The 16,083-nt window shown below is 42.2% G+C and overlaps 3 protein-coding genes and 1 long non-coding RNA gene across 13 annotated transcripts in view; 1 reads left to right on the plus strand and 3 right to left on the minus strand.

Annotated features, from left to right (window-relative positions):
• On the minus strand, nucleotides 1-3,302 carry LOC118299555 (T-box transcription factor TBX1-A). The gene is made up of 8 exons (XM_035623373.1): nucleotides 3,178-3,302; nucleotides 2,689-2,934; nucleotides 2,461-2,562; nucleotides 2,115-2,286; nucleotides 1,780-1,935; nucleotides 1,612-1,679; nucleotides 1,109-1,218; nucleotides 1-723 (listed from the first exon to the last, which is right to left on the minus strand). Exons 1-8 carry the CDS (start codon nucleotides 3,300-3,302, stop codon nucleotides 536-538), a joined length of 1,167 nt encoding a protein of 388 aa, XP_035479266.1. The 3' UTR covers nucleotides 1-535.
• The window catches only part of LOC118299058 (centrosomal protein of 164 kDa), a 27,954-nt gene continuing 14,347 nt past the window's right edge, over nucleotides 2,477-16,083 (plus strand). Inside the window, exons 1-3 of one of the 4 annotated variants that reach the window (XM_035622438.2) lie at nucleotides 2,477-2,612; nucleotides 2,696-2,907; nucleotides 15,955-16,038. In XM_035622438.2, coding sequence (XP_035478331.2) covers nucleotides 15,960-16,038 — 79 coding nt within the window. In that variant the 5' untranslated portion in view covers nucleotides 2,477-2,612; nucleotides 2,696-2,907; nucleotides 15,955-15,959. Of the gene's footprint in view, nucleotides 2,613-2,695; nucleotides 2,908-14,981; nucleotides 16,039-16,083 lie in introns of those variants that run through there. The other 3 variants (XM_035622437.2, XM_035622444.2, XM_035622439.2) reach the window with 3 other exon arrangements.
• LOC118299060 (apolipoprotein A-I) lies at nucleotides 4,944-7,386 on the minus strand. 2 transcript variants are annotated; one of them, XM_035622446.1, is made up of 4 exons: nucleotides 7,210-7,386; nucleotides 6,440-6,491; nucleotides 6,111-6,255; nucleotides 4,944-5,948 (listed from the first exon to the last, which is right to left on the minus strand). In XM_035622446.1, the coding sequence occupies exons 1-4, from the start codon at nucleotides 7,369-7,371 to the stop codon at nucleotides 5,345-5,347; spliced, it is 963 nt and encodes a 320-aa protein (XP_035478339.1). In that variant the 5' UTR covers nucleotides 7,372-7,386; the 3' UTR covers nucleotides 4,944-5,344. The 2 variants fall into 2 exon arrangements, with proteins under 2 accessions (XP_035478339.1, XP_035478340.1); XM_035622447.1 differs by lacking the exon at nucleotides 7,210-7,386 and adding an exon at nucleotides 7,104-7,172.
• LOC118299063 overlaps nucleotides 14,446-16,083 on the minus strand; it is a 13,752-nt gene continuing 12,114 nt past the window's right edge. For all 6 annotated transcript variants that reach the window (XR_007031663.1, XR_004789759.2, XR_004789757.2 and 3 more), the window contains one exon: nucleotides 14,446-14,972. This is a non-coding gene — a long non-coding RNA (uncharacterized LOC118299063). The remainder of the gene's footprint in view (nucleotides 14,973-16,083) is intronic.

Below are 16,083 nucleotides of genomic sequence, written 5' to 3' on the forward strand. Positions count from 1 at the left end.
ATTATAACCATTTTTTTTAACTATATTGTCAGATGTTGTTCTGATCAAATTGCACTCTGCTCTGTTTCCCATGTTTTTCTCTAAACGTAACACTTTTACTTGGATTTATAAATGATCTTTATAAATTTGAAGAAAAACAATTTGAAACCAAATTTGAAGAAAAATTTTATTTTATTATTTCAGACAACAAATGGATTAATTTCCATTGCACAAATGTTCTAATGACAAATTACAATTGTTGTTTTTACTGTCGTTATCTGAGAGAGTGAAGGAACTATACCAGTATTTAATGTTTTTTCTATACCATTGTATATTGTTGCCATAATGTCCAGTACTTCACCACTATGACCCTGTATGGCTCTTATTTTATGTTCTGGAATTATTTATAGCTTAGAGCATCTCTGCAGTAATCTACCATGTTGTGTCATAGGCATTATACTCTTGATGGTACACAATTTTAAACTATGCACTTTTATTATAAATGCACATTATAGGTCAAATTCAAGTCAAAGGTCATTCAATTTGTTTGTTTTTCCTACAGCAGGTTGTCTCTGCTTTGAGATGATCCTGCACAGTCACAGTAGGATGGGAGAGGGAAGAAGGACGAAGCAGGTGATGGAAAATTGTCCCCATCTCTCCCCTCCACGGGGAATTCTGCCGAGTCTTTGCTGTGGTGGAACGGTCCACAACGCTCTGACAGAAACAGGGCTGTTTCCTCTGGTCCTGAGGAGGCAGAAGAAACAAACGGTTGGGCAGGAGCAAAAGAGCAGCAACTTTTCTTCATATTTACTGTCTCCTCTCTTTCTATTAAATCTCCTGCCTGTATCCCACTGCTTATTCAAATATGTAGAAATAAAACCCCACTGCTGGATAAAGCACTCTTGTAGGTCGCTGGATAAAGGACTGAGTGACTTTTCTTTAATGCTTCCTCATGTGTGAAGCGTCTGGACTTGAAGAATTATATTCCAAAAGGAAATTGAAATTTTAAAAAAACCCCGTTGATTTTAAGATAAATAACTGAATAGGACATTAGAAAAGAGTCTAATCAAGATTGAAACTGAACTTGGCTGATTGTGTTGAGTTGCGTATATGTCAGAGAGAAACTCACTGGTTGAAGTCTTGGAGCCCCAGCTCCTCTGGTCTCCTGGTTTAGTGGTGAGGGGCTCTGTTCTGCCCTCTGGTGGACACCACGCTGCTGGGGGCCTGGAATTACCCATCCTACATATACACACACACACACACACACACACACACACACACACACACACACACACACACACACACACACACACACGACACGCACCTTGTATTCACCTTGCATAGTAGACATACTTATACATATCTGTGTACACACACACACACACACACACATGTTTATGAAAATCCCGTTATCAGATCCCTCACTGTTTTACCATATATGGCCTGCCATGCACAAACCTCCTCAGCATACAAAGGTCAAAGATAAACTATCATCGAGACGACTGCAGCCTTATCACTTTTTACTTTTCAGCTGATAATCGTAACAAAGATACGCGGTGATCTACTTATGATTTCAACTTGCATATCAAAGGAGAAAAAAATTGCATCAAGCTGTGACAAATTGACACTCACCAGTCCTGGCCGTCTGTCGTCCTGAACCCTTTAGCAAACGGATTGCTAGCAATTTTTAGCTGGGTAATCTGAAAGAGAAAAGGCATACAAATGAGATTAAAAAAAATTCGGATGATTGGCCAGTGTAATGTTTTAGTTTGAAGCCCACTGATCCCGGGATTAACCCACCCGGTGGTTCTGATAGGCAGTGACTGCCATGAAGCGCGTCTCTGGGAAGGAGAAAGAGTTGAAGTTTCTGTACGCATTCAGGTGGCTATTGGGCGCCGGGTCCACGTACACCACGTGGAAGCGCGGCTGGTAGCGATGCATGGAGTTCAATATCATCTGTCGACGAGGAAGCGGGTAGAAAACACACAATGTCAATTTTATTCTCTATATTATTTCACGATGAAATGAAAATCAAAACAATGCATCTTATTTCTTAGCCTCTATAGGACCCGTTTTATTTTCATTCTTTTGCTCTTTAAAGCATGCAGATGTCGCATTAAAAGACATTGACTGACATGTCCGTTGTCATCCAGCAAGTTGTTGGTGAGTTTGAGGGTATCGAAGGACACGGTCTGCTTCATCCACTGGGCTCCGCGGGCAGGTGAGTCCGGGTGGAAGTGCATCCTGCTCGGGGGCGCAACATCCGCTCGTCCTGCCACCAACCAGGATGAGCTGTGGAAGGCATATCTGACACAGACGAGGACACACACACACACACACAAACAAAAACACACTTTGAAGACTTTTAAACCAATATGAAGATGAATCCTCTTAAGTGGGAAATCCTGGGCTTAATACACTTAAACCATTTGCTGGCAGTAAACACTGCACGCCTTCTCCGTGTGTGTGTGTGTGTCTAACCTGTATCTTTTATCATCAACAGGGATGAAGTCCATAAGCAAGACATACTCAGCAGTCGGCTCCATCCCAGAGATCCGCACCTGGAATGTCGGGAACATCCGTCTGCAGCACATGAATTCACACAAATGACAATAATGGAGCAAATGACACAGGTAAAAAGAAGGTGAATAAAAAATAGAAAAAGACAAGATAATAGATATTTCCAATATGTGTTGTTGTTATTCTCACCTTCCAGCTTTGGTGACAATCATCTCTGTGCCCAGTTGGTCGAATTGCTGCCAAAGCACATGCATCTCCAGCTGAACACTGACCCCGCCGACCTGAGGCGCCTTGATGCTCAACAGTGACCCCCCGTCTGCACAGCAGGGTAGAGCCAGTTCACAGCTCTGAGGCAGCAGATGACCTGAGGAGAGGAAAAGCCGCGATGTGTTGACTTTGGGATCACAGGTACATTTATATCGTCGAGTGTATGTTCTCCACAGAGCTCACAGAGTGTTGTGCCGCATCACTTACCGTCCATAGCCTCACGGTCTCCAAGTAAATTGGTATGAATGACCGGCTTTTTCAAAATATTGTCTCTGTTCCTCCCCGTCCAAACACGAGTAGCAACTCCTGTCATTAAATCACGACCAGTGCTGAGTCAAAAACCAAAAAACTATATGCAACATAAAAAGCGAAGTCAAGAGTTTTTCTCAGTCTTCTTCCTGGAGGATCCACCGCAAGCCACCGGGGTAGATGTGCACCCGAGCATCATGCCTGAGGAGTGTGCTGCTGTGTCCAGGAACAAGCTGGTTTTTATACACCGTGGGTCTCTCACTGGGGACCTCCACGCTGGGCCTCATCCATTACAATACTCATAGAGCCTCTGACATGCACTGATCACAGCTGCCCGTGCATGCAAGCATGTGGTCCCAAGAATTGTGTACGCACAAACACACACACACACACACACACACACACACACACAACCTTGTTGTAGCTTCTTCTTCTTGTGCTGCCCATTGTTTCATATAGCCTAAAGCCTCACGTCCAACTTGTTTTGACCGATCGGCCGCATCATTAATAACGTCGCTATCAGCCCCGGTGTTACTGGGTGTGGACAGACGGAGACGGCAACAAACTGCTTTTATTATTCATAGCCTAATTTCTAGGAACACGGTTTCAACACCAAACTAATTAGAGAGAGAGAGAGAGAGAGAGAGAACGAGCTCCCCAAAACTATAATATTATTATTTATTATAATATTTCTGGTTTTATTAAATGACAATATTATAGCAATTTTTATAAAATATTATATATCAAACTATGTCATGGATACAATGATTCAGCGCTGGTATATTATATTATATTATACTTTTCTTAAGATAGTGTTTTTGTCTCTAGCAGTGTGTGTGTGTGTGTGTGTGTGTGTGTGTGTGTGTGTGTGTGTATGTGCACGTGTCAAGTGTGTGTTCATCTGACAAAAAGTCATGATACTCTACAAAAGACACAAATTATATGATATATGAGCTTGATCAAAGTTGTCTGGTTACATATGTGAGGGGACATGTTTAGTGGTGTGGAGTTTGTGCAGTGTGTGTGTGTGTGTGTGTGTGTGTGTGTGTGTTTGTGTGTGTGTGTGTACATCCTCATGTGGCTCTATGATGGGACAGTGTTGAAGGGTTCCAGCCTGAGGGATACACAACAGAAAAGAAGGATTTTCAACCCCCAATAAAGCACAACAACAAGACTTGAGTTTGTCAATAGGCCAATTGGCAGCACCCTCCGATCAACTCATTAATCACCGCTTTCAGGACCACGGGCAGATATATCTCATGTATTATTGGACACCTGTCTTAAGTAGAACGGATTATATTAATATTCTTCTCCTCCAGTGGATGATTGATCAATAATGACCTCTCAAAATGCTGTATGTGTTTTTAAAAGGATATTGGGATAATATTTTTCTTTCCCTTGTCGGCTTTGTAAATATTTTGTGTAAATAATTTGATGATTTTGGTGTAAATAGGTGTTTATAGATGCTAATGTTGTACAGTAATTACGAGCAGTTGAATAAGGGGGTGGGAATTAATTCATTTTGGCTTCCTCTTCCTCATTTTCTGGACATATATGATTTATTTATTCATAAATATTGTTTATGATACTTTATAAACATTTTATTTTTGTTTGTTTTTTGTTTTTGTATGTAGTGTCACACTTGCTTTTTATTTTAATTAGTTTGAAAGAAAGAAAGACATGACCCCACAGAGAACAAAAACTCTCTAACACAAATGAAGGTCTAGTGTTTCGTGAATATTGTGTTTTTAGATCAAATCAAAATTTTTTCTAATGTCTGTTTCAGCCGTGAACTGCAGCGTCTCACAGATTGTCATTGACAATCTTCTCAGTCTTCACACACTGGTCATCGAGGATGAAAAGCAAAATGCTTTTAATATGTGTTTATAGGCGTGTGAAAGTGTTCAAGTCGGAGTCAGAGATCAGAGTAGTATAAAGAGTCAGATGTTTATTGAGCTGTATCACGTCAGAGCACAGTTTTCATCAAACAAGCATCGTTACACAGAGGTTCAGGCATTTGTGATCATTCACGTGCAATTCCTACACAATAGGTAAGCAGCTGGCCTCGGCATGTGAAGAGCAAAGCATGGGTGTGTGTGTGTCTGTGTGCGTCTTGGCTTGTGTGCATGAAGTGAGGTGTTTGCTTGGGGGAGAGAGAGAGCAAGAGTCCTGCCATTTAGTTGCAGTGAAGTGCATTGGTTAGGCACTGGCTTCATTTTGGGGTGGGGGATCTGTGTGAAGAAAGAAGGAACGGAGAGAGAGAGAGGCGGAATGGATCTTGGGACAGGCAGGGAGGTGAGGTTAGTTACAGGAACAGGACGGCGAGAATTTAGCTCTTGTTGAAGAGAGCTGATACGGCCTCGAAGATAGAGGTGAGCTGAACCTTGATATCCTCAGCCATGGGTGTGACCTTGTCCTTCAGGGCCTGGATGTCCTCGGGGCTGATGGACTGTGCCTGGCCGTAGGCCTTCTTCAGCTGCTCCTTGTATTCATCGACGTAAGGGCTGACGATCTGCCTCAGGCTGTCCAGGCGTTCAGTGAGCTTTGAGCGCACAGATTCCACCATGGGCATCAGGACGGCCTTGGTCTCTTCCACGTTGGTTGCCACCTTGGCGCGCATCTGCTCCACAATGGGCTCCAGCCTGATCTTCAGTGCCTCCATTTCAGTTGTGTGCTTTTCGAAGTACTCTTTGATGATGGGTTCCAACTGGAGACGGTAGTCGGCGATGTGATTTTCGAGGACTTCCTTCAGTTCCAGGCGCTTGGGCTCTAGTTCAGCCTTCAGGGTGTTGATATCATTAATGACAGAGGCCTGGAAATCAGCGGTGGCATCGACGATGGTGCTGACAACGCTGTCAGTGACGGGGGACACGGCACCCTGCAGAACCTTGATCTGTGCGTGCAGGTCATCCAGGCGCAGAGACATGGATTCCCTGCGAGAGAGCAGAGGTGAGAGAGAGAAGTAAAACACCAATTAATAATTTATGACTAGAGAACTATAGAATGAGGCAGAAAGTTGAATGAAACGGGGATTGGGCACATATCAGTCAAAGAGGGTGGGGCTGACTGAGGAGGAGAGTGACACATTGCCTTACTTGAGGGTCTTGTACTCGGTGTCATCAAGCTGGTCCAGCGCTTTTTTGGCACTTTCCTTCACTTGAGTCAGATATAAATCCATAACAACACGCGCATGCTCCAGCTGGGATGGTGCATCGGCCTGCAGGGAGGCGGCCTGGGAGCCTGCGGGAGAAGGACGGAGGGATAAAGAGAGAGAGGGGGGAAGCTTAGAAAACAAGGTATTTCAACAGAAATAGAAAATATGGTCGTAGTGTTTTAACAACTTCAAATGTCTCACTATCGACTCAACAGTACATGCTGGTTTAAATATTTCACTTGAGTAAGAAACAGCACGTGGAGTACTCACCGACGGCCAGCAGGAGGGCGAGCGTGAGAGCCACAAATTTCATGGTGGTGGTCTGGAGTGGAGAAAAGAGCCTGCTGATTATTCGGTGAACACGTTGCGCTCATATTCTTATAGTTCAGCCCGCCCTCAGAATAAGGGCGTTTTATGTAAGGAGTTTGAAATAACAAAAAGAAGTTTAAATGACAGAAGTTTATAATTTTAAAAAATGGAAACCCACTGATCCAAAAAGAAGTCCTGGACCTACGGCAGCGAAGGCCAGATAAGTAGACTCGAGAGTTAGAGGGTCTTAACGCACCGTTAAAGCTACACACCCGTGCCTGAATTGACCCGGATGACTTCACACTAAACATATGGCCTATCCATTAAGAGATCGTGTAATCTGGCTAGATTAGTCGAATCAGGCCGATTAGCCCTAAACTGCTATGTAATCCCGATCCGGGCTTTTAAAGTATAAGAAGCAGCCATAGAATTAGCAAAGCAGCTCTGTGGACTCAAAGACAATCTCAATCCAGTGGCATTGGAGTTTAGAGACAGAGTTTTTCCATCTCCTTAAAATGAAGGTAACTGCTAAAAAAAAGTATTACCACTGTCTCCAAAGCATTATTACATATTTTCAGTTAATTTCTTTCTGGAAGTAACAAACAAAAGTTTGAAAAAAACTAACCAAAACTAATTCTTGCCACTAGATCACGAAAAAGTTCCCCGGCAACAAGTACTTCTTTTCTGCCGACCTCTTCCCAAAGCCTGAGTGTAGCAGCTGCTTGTCTTACCTGGTGGAGTTGGCAACGAGACTGAACAACTCCAGCAACAGGAGAGTTTTTATAGTGCCCGGGTGAGGGATGAGTCCAGTGGGGAGGAAGGGGGTGGGTGGGAGGGGTGGAGGTGTGAGGGCTGAGTGTCTCCGTGGAGGTGGACCTCACCCCCCCAGCCATCTCCCTCAGCAGGGGGGACTGGGCTGAGAGTTCAATGGTCACCTGCTGGGAGGAGATCGCTCAGCACACACACACACACACACACACACACACACTCCCACTCCCAGATTCACTATGGATTAACGGTATCATGTGTGTACTGAAACCTTTTCCAAAGTACAAACTGTTCTTAGAAACTAACTAACAATCCTCTAAACTGGCCTCATTATTTAAAGCAAAATGTTGTGTTACTGGTATAGAAATCTAGGGTAGCTATTAAATTGTTGTTTTTTCTCTCTGCTTGATAAAGGCCTTTTTGTTTCAGGAAAATTCAATTTTTATGATATTAGTTCAGAATTGTTGAAACGGGGACAGGAGAGCTGGATTGTTGGAGGGGTATGGGTGGACACTAGAGCTGCAAAAGTTAACTAAATTTTTACTAAATTATTCGGCAACTATTTTGATAATCGATTAATCGGTTCAAGTAGTTCTTATGGAAAATAGGTAAAAATTATTTGATTTCAGCTTCTTTATTGTGAATATTTTCCCGTTTGTCAGCTCGTCTGTGACAGTAAACCGAATATCTTTGGTGTGAAGACAGGACAAAACATCTTCTTGGGTTTTGGGAAACACGATCGACATTTTTCACCATTTTATGACATTTTATGGACCAAACAACGAATCGATTAATCGAGAAAATAATCGACAGATTAATCGATTAGGAAAATAATTGTTAGTTGCAGGCCTAGTGGAAACAATGAGGATGAAATGAAAAAAGATATGGAACAAGAATTTTTTTTTTTTACATTTCTCCACATGTCCACAGCCTAAGTAAAGGTGTCTCGCGGGGGTCTGTGACGGGTCCGGTTTTATTTCCTTACATTATGTTTTGCGGCATTAACTTCAAACAACGGTTAAGGTTGGCCCCCCTGCAGTGATTTCCTATCACACCATTTGTTACAGACGAGAAAGCCACACTATTCACAGTCCCCGGCTCTACCAAATGGCTTCCACAAGAAAACAGTGGAGGAAAGTGAGTTGATGCAATCAAATCAGTGAAATGTCATTACATTCAACAATCCATTCAGTACTATATGGATGATGGCAGAAGCACAAGCAGACATACCTCGCGCTGACTATACCGCAGAGTAATAATGCAGATCTAGATAGGGGTATATCGCGACAGACTTATCTAAGGTCACGGATAACGAAATTTGTGGCCTTTGTGCGAGCGATGATTAATGGGTCAAAGTGTGGTGTGTGCCATGCTGTTGTTTGTTGTTCTATCACCCATGGACTTTGTCACTGGTTGGCCTTAAGTTTGAGGACTAGAAAATCATTATAGTGTACAGAGTCATATCTAATTATACACAGGTGTATATATATATATATATATATATATATAAAACTTTATTATCAATTCTGCAATATGTGCCAGACATACAGAAGAATTGGAATTGCGTTTGTCTCCGACCTACGGTGCAATAAGTAAAAAAAAAAGGTTAGTAATAGAAGCAAGAAGAAAGAAGTAATACATACAATAAATACATTTGAATTAGTGCAAAACCAATGTAAAGAAAACAAAAGAAATTTAAAATGTGCAATATAAAGGAAACAAAATATATTGAAATGTACAATATAAGGACATGAAGTGCAGACTAAAATAATAACTGTAAAAGGAACTGATGAAGTGAAAAAAAAATGAAAAAGTATAAAAGTATTTTGCCTCTTTGGATTTTGTAGCATTTGAGAAAAGACAGATACAAAGTGAAAGTAGTTAGTAAAATGTAAAATAAAATAAATATAAAAAGTAAGTAGGGCGCCCGGGCCCAACAGTTCCCTTGTGAAACCAACTTTTGAATCTGCTAGATCCAGATTTTTTTTTTGTTTGGATCAGAACAAAATTGCACACAGTGATTGGTATCAGTCCCTTAAATATGCCTAGATTCATTTATTATTCCTTGGAAAATTGGTGAAATTGTAAAAAAAAGAGAAAATTCTAATAGTGCGAGGTTATTAGGTGCAAGGTTAATCATTGTCATCAGAGGTCCGTGGCAATCAACTGTAACCAAGGGACGGGTCACTGTTTCTTGCATAAGGTAGTTACAGAAGCCTTTGCAGTATAATCAATACACGTTTCTCTGAATACCGTTACAGTAAAATTGTGGTGCTGTCAATACTTCCTCTACGGCCAGTGTGTGTGGGACAAGACACGACAGCAAGAGTTCAGGGCATATATACATCGACATAGAGGATATGCAGTTTTCAAGACATTAGAATGGGTAATGAAGATTCTTCTTTTGGCTTTATGTGTCAGAAACAAGATCACGGCTGTAAACAAAACAAACGAACAACTTGAGAAAAAACATCCTCTAAAGTAAGAGACGCTGACATCCTCTCCGACAGCAATACTCTCGCTGATTAGAAAAGAAGGACGCCCGGTGACAACCTGTGCAACCCAAGAGATTATTCAGTTTTCCAAGACAAAATGGGACAAATTGTTCAAAATCTAACTTTTCGTCATTTGATATCAGCAACTCCTTGATAAACAATATACTTTGCCACATAGATATCGGTAATACAATATTGCCAACTGCAATATTGTCTACTACAATATTGCAGTCCCGTCATGCTTGAGTAATTAAACTTCTACGATGGATCAAACTTATTCCATAGTCTTTTGCAGGCACATTGTGTGCTATTTGTTTCATTCGTTGTGGATTCAATCACATTGCAGATGGGTTTAAAACATCCCAGTTTGATTTTATGACCACGTCTGCAGCGACTCCTCTGCCTTATTCAAAAGCATTGTCTTGCCCCGCTGCCGTTTGCCATTGTTATTTATCATCTGACGCTGTCCTCTCTCTCGCTCACGCCACGACTACAAACCCATTCTCTGTCGATTAATGCGAGCCCGAGTCAAACTGAGCCTGATGGCCGTGTGAAGACAGACGGCGGTGACAGAACAGTCACCCTATGCTCGTCTCATCGACGCCTGCCTGATTTCCACAGTGCTGTTACCAACCGTAGCCATTTGTCTGACGGCCAGCTAGTGAAGAAAAACGGCAGCCGATGCGAAAGCTTTCAACAAAAGGGAGCACTGGAAGGTGACATCTTGCATGTATGCATTTGAAAAGCGCCTCATCAGGCCAAGCGAAGCGAGAGAAGGTCCTTGAAATAAATGCTACACATTACCACGACCAAGTAAGGATGATTTCCATATCCTTGATTAGAGGATTAAAATGCCTCAACAGTACTTATGCTGAATTCGTTTTTGGCTGGTTTGAACCATTGGTTCGACAAAAGAAAAAACAACTTAAAGATGCTACATTGGACATTTTTCACTATTTCCTGACTTCTTTTGGGACCAAACAAGTAATCAATAATGACACTAAGTATTAACACCAAGCTCCGTACGAGGCAGAGCAAATCACGCCACATGGCCCCTCTACATGGCTCCAGCCTGTACTGTCGTACAGTAGTCCTTGGGGCATTTGCCCTGGCCCACGAGATAAGAGGGCTCCGAAAGAAGAATGACACTTATCTGGAGCAGCAACCTTTGAGACCGCTTGCGTCGCACCGTGTTGATTCAGCATCCGCACTCTGCAAATCTGTCTAGATTACTTTGGCCATAATTGTTATCAACGGGACCTCAGAACTGCTAGCTGGGCAAGACGATTAATGGCTGGGGTTGCGTGTTTCGTAATATGCTTAAAGGCAACCGAGCGCTGCACTCTTTATGCAGGGCAAGTTTCCAAAAAAAAAAAAAGGAGCGAAAGAGTTTATCAGCGGGAACGTACACATCAGAGACATTTTCAAACAATTTGGACATGCGCTGAAGTTTTCCTGAACTTTTCCGGAGGGGTTTGTATGTGAGAGCGCAAATATTCTTTTCTAGAACTTTTCTTGCCAGCCCCCTTAATAAATTCCCCATAAAATGTCTGAGTGTTCCCAGGTGAGAATTCAACAAGAAAATCTCTTGAAGATTTACGGCATGCTCTAACCAGGCGCCGCCCGGTCGCCTGAACGTTCTATAAATTACTTCTCACTGCTGTTGTGAACACGTCTGACCCCGGAAAGTCTCCCATGGCCTTCGTCATGTGTGAACGGCAAACTTCGGATGTCCGAACCCAGCTTTCCTGACATTGTCCGGAGTCCATGTATGCAAAACAGCTAGAGTCATCTTATTGGAAGCACCACCACTGGGTTTTTGCAAACATGAGCTATCCAACATCATTTCAATTGGGGACAGTGATGTCTTGAATGAAGAATTTGGCCTAATTCACTGGTGTCAGCGGCAGTTGTGTGTGACCAGGCGTACACACATGATGGGATTAACTGGTGCTCCTCTAAGAAAAAAAAAGTGAACTTCAAGAAACCAGTTTTGCAGTGACCGACAAAACAGCCAGACAGATGTGGGGTAATTGCCTGGAGCTGATAAATATTTAATCGGCAAATCCACCATTTGATCGGGCCCTGACTGAGGTTCAAAGGCCACGTCATTGTTCCAGCTGCCTCCGTGATGGAGCACTGTTCTCAGCTCAGCAGGGGAGGTTATCTCAGCTGTGAGGAACAGCGTGGAGCTCTTTGTCGTTTTCTCCAACACACACACACACCGCTTCAGATTGCTATACCACAGCCTACTTAAACTGTAGCGATGGTGGTTTTGCAATATCACATCTGTTGAGGTCGCTTCTGCTTTTGATACCGATATTTGGGCCGAAGCCCCGGTCGTAGTGTCACTGTAGGTTGCACAGCTTGACAACAAAGCAAGAGAATCCACCCTGAACTCAGATAACCTAAATCTGAGACGTACAGTCTCTTAAGAACTGTTGCTTAATCATAAAATAATGCAGACACTAATGAACACTCACGCAAGCAGAGAATAATGAGGACACAACAGGGCAACTTCTGTGCCAACCCACGAGCTCTGAGTTGTCATTCTGACCAGCGTTAGGTAACATTATCTTCACCGTTTATGAGCCATTTGCAGGACTGCTCCAAAAGATAATGCCGTTTATTGAAGTGCAGAGTTAAGTGTCAAGACCTGACACTGTGAAAAGAACATTTTCCCTGCAGGTGACGTGCTCAACTTAAGTCTGAGAGCTGACGCAAGAAGAAAATTGCTGCAAGAAACCGAATGTTTTAAATGATCAAAAAGGACTTGTTCAAATTAGATCGGGCCGCAGCACACATTCCAGAGGAGCAGCATTTTTAAAAGTACCTTTAAAACAGATTATGGTAGAATTGAAAGATCTTTAGAGAATTTACTTGTCACTTGATTGTTTCCATTTTGGCATATAGTGTGTCGTTTGTGGACAAATTTTCAGGGAACAATATTTCTTTTACTTATATGATTGTAGTATAGACCTTGTAGTATGTACTATGGGTTACAAGCATAGTATTTTGTGTGCACATTAACAGTATTTATACTGTACTGTCTTCATACATACAAAAAATATTTGCATGTTTATATATGTTTAACTTTAATAGAATTCTGATTGCATTATTATTTACTTTACTTACTTATTATATTTCTATGCGTATTCTGCCAGGGTTTTTTCAAATTGCAGCTAAACAAGGTATTTCATTTGAAAGAGAAAAATAGTTCATCCCTGCACAAACTTATCACCTTTGCATTGATAGTACATTAAAAGTTTCGGCCACAAGGACCTTTCTCGAGACATATCAACCATAAAATGACGATGAAGTGCTTATTCAATCAGGATTGCCTCCAAAGTAAATTTTGTTTAGATATAGATTCAATAAACAGTTGCCTGTTTGCATTCCATTTTAAATTTCAATAAATGGAACAGGTCATGATTCTGTGCATTTACACCAGAAATCGAACATCCACCACCGTTATAAATGACGTGACATATAAAATCGAACACAGGGGACAGTCTGTCTTTTAATCTAGTTTGGTGCGTAGGTGTCGAGTTGATCATCTGAGTTTCAAGGCCTGTTTGAAACTCTAAAGTGACCATTGCCCGAAGGTTTTAGGTCATTCACCCACTGATGCTAGAACCAACCCACCCACACCACAGATAAAACAAACACAGGTTGAGAAGATGCGTCACTCTTCTTGAACCCACGCGTGTCCAAAAAAGCTGTCCAGGATCACTGGTGATTTTCTTTAGGGTACCTATTATTCAGTAGTAGATGGTAATACTGTACATGAGAGGGGAAGAAAATACATGTTGAGTAGTGAGGAAAATTTGGAAACTTTGTCGGCGCCACGTCAAGGCAGAGAGTTGATATTGTTCCCTCAGTTCAGTGCATCACTACAGCTGTTATTTGTCAGAAAAGGTGGACTCGAGACAACCAGTCATGTGGCATCAGTCCTCCCCTTCTCTGCCCTCTTGTGGCTTAAACCCAGAGTACAGAGATCAGGACAGAGGCCAAACTAATATAGTGTTACTCATTTGAAGCTATTATTTTTACCCTGTGCACAAACCAAACTATGTACACTCATTTTGTGCAAGCTGCTTGACGGGGGGACTTCAAGTGGCCTTTGTTGTAGACAACACAGAACGGTGGATTGCATGAGAAAGGTATCTACAGTCTGATGCGACGCTGGGACAGAACAAAGGCGTCATTTAACAGCACGGTGTTAATGCAGCCCCCAGCTGTGAGGCCTGGTGGGACAGAGAGTGAGATTTGTCACACCACAGGGATCCGTCCTTTGCAATAACAAATGCAAAACGCAATCCTTTGTGAAAATAAGCTCACTCCCACTAAGCTGTTAACATTTTAATCAGATGAGTTCTCTGACTTACAAGTCACAAAAACAGAAACGCCCTCTATGATGTAAAGTTACTCCTGCCGCTTAATGTTGGATTTTAGAGTTCTCTCTCAGCTCAGGTTCTTAACTGAGGAAATCCTAAGTCCTGATATTTACCGTAGATGAATAAGAAACAATTTTAAAGCTCCCTCTTGAATGTAATGTATCTGTTGAGGGAGAGGTCATGACTAGCGGGCAACCTTCAGAACTTGTGTTGGATTTATAAGTTTTTTTGCAAGGGATACAGAACTCTGTCCTTCACTGTGCTCCTTTTAAGATGAGGTGGCAGAAAAAACTGGCACACAAACATATTTCTCGTATTCAAGAATTGACAGAATATATTGACAGAACGTATTGACAGAATATAAAGCTGGATCTCTGAAAGGCCTCCTACAGCGTGAAGCTCCAATTGAAAACCAATAGAAAGAGAGATAGAAAAATATAAGAAACCACAAAAATATAGAAATATAAGAAATAATAATATAAAGAATGTACATACGTAGATGCCCTACTACGCGCATCCACACTTGTTTTGCCCTTGAGTAAAGCAAACAGATGGAAACACACACACACACACACACACAAACACATCTAAGGATCCAGTCTCTGGGAAAGCTGGATGTGTTGTATTTAATGTCGCTAATCTCCAGATTCAGCAGAGCATCCGCATTTCTGATCATTTGTCTGTGTTTTTTCTTCCTCTGAGCTACATGGCAGTTTTGTGGGCCATTTGGTGGATTGAGCAGGTCAAAGCCCACGGAGGTGTCATCTGTTCGGCTTCTGCAGCTGCTTCGGTGACTTTTGAGAGAGAGAGGGGACATCCGGGCCCTGCCCTGACCTGTAGAGCATATCATTATTTATTGTCCAAAATGTCAGCAGGAAAGGCAGATTTTACAAGATGAACTAGAAAGAGAACACATCAAATTCAAAATTAAAGAAATAATACAAATGAACTCAGGGCATGTGGGTGATAGAGCAGTATTTATTTCCTTGGAAAAGACCAGAATAAGTAGAAGAATATAGAGTAGTTATTGCTATTTTTGTTTTATGTTTTTTATTTTATTTTGTCTTTTTGTTTTCTCATCATGTAGATTAGACCATTCCGATACACACTCCATTTCAGAAGGTGGCGGTACTGCGCATCTAAAAGTTGTTTGCCAAACGCCATTGAACATGGAAAAAAGAAGAAGAAGAAAAACGTCTAAGCCAATCAGAGCCGCGTTTTCATCGTCAACAGGAAGCGCGAGAAGCGTCCTTGGAGATGCTTGTTTGTGGAGTAAAACTGTCGCATCTTCCACCCTCAAACAACTGACAACTGACCGACAGCACCACAAGGGCTGATGAGAAAACGAATACAAGTTTGTCAGGTAAAACCATACACCCCGAGGCGAGCTTCTTTCTCCGTCCACTTAGCTGCTTGAGCTAACGATTAGTAGCTAGGTAGCGACCAGCTAATGTTGACGTTAGCTTCGATGCTAGCCTCATTAGCTCACCCCATTCCCTTTGCTGTCCCGCGCGTTAATGACCCTTAACATGATTGAATGTCCATATTGTTCATTTGTCGAGAGGTTAACGTGGCTTAACGTGCCACTCGGGGTCTCACTCTGTCAAGAATGCGCTCTGTAATAAGCCCTCGGAGAACTTAACATGTTAATCCTATTAGCTCAACATAATGGCAATCTTCAGTTTTGCACAATGACGAGCTGAGGCTGTAAAACGGAGAGCAGCGACCTCGTGTAAGTCTTCTGCCTCTGGGTTACAACAGCATGTGCATCGTAGCTCTCTTTTCATTTTGCATTACCCCCCTTGTGTCTCTGCAGTAACCATGACTGCGGCAGCTCTCATAGGAGACCAGCTGATCCTTGAAGAGGACTATGATGAGAACTATACGCCCTCTGAACAAGGTACACACACGAACCAGGAACTCGATTGAGTCAGTGCACAGATAA

Source organism: Scophthalmus maximus, chromosome 11 (genome assembly GCF_022379125.1).
Source record: "Scophthalmus maximus strain ysfricsl-2021 chromosome 11, ASM2237912v1, whole genome shotgun sequence".
Classification (NCBI taxonomy): domain Eukaryota; kingdom Metazoa; phylum Chordata; class Actinopteri; order Pleuronectiformes; family Scophthalmidae; genus Scophthalmus; species Scophthalmus maximus.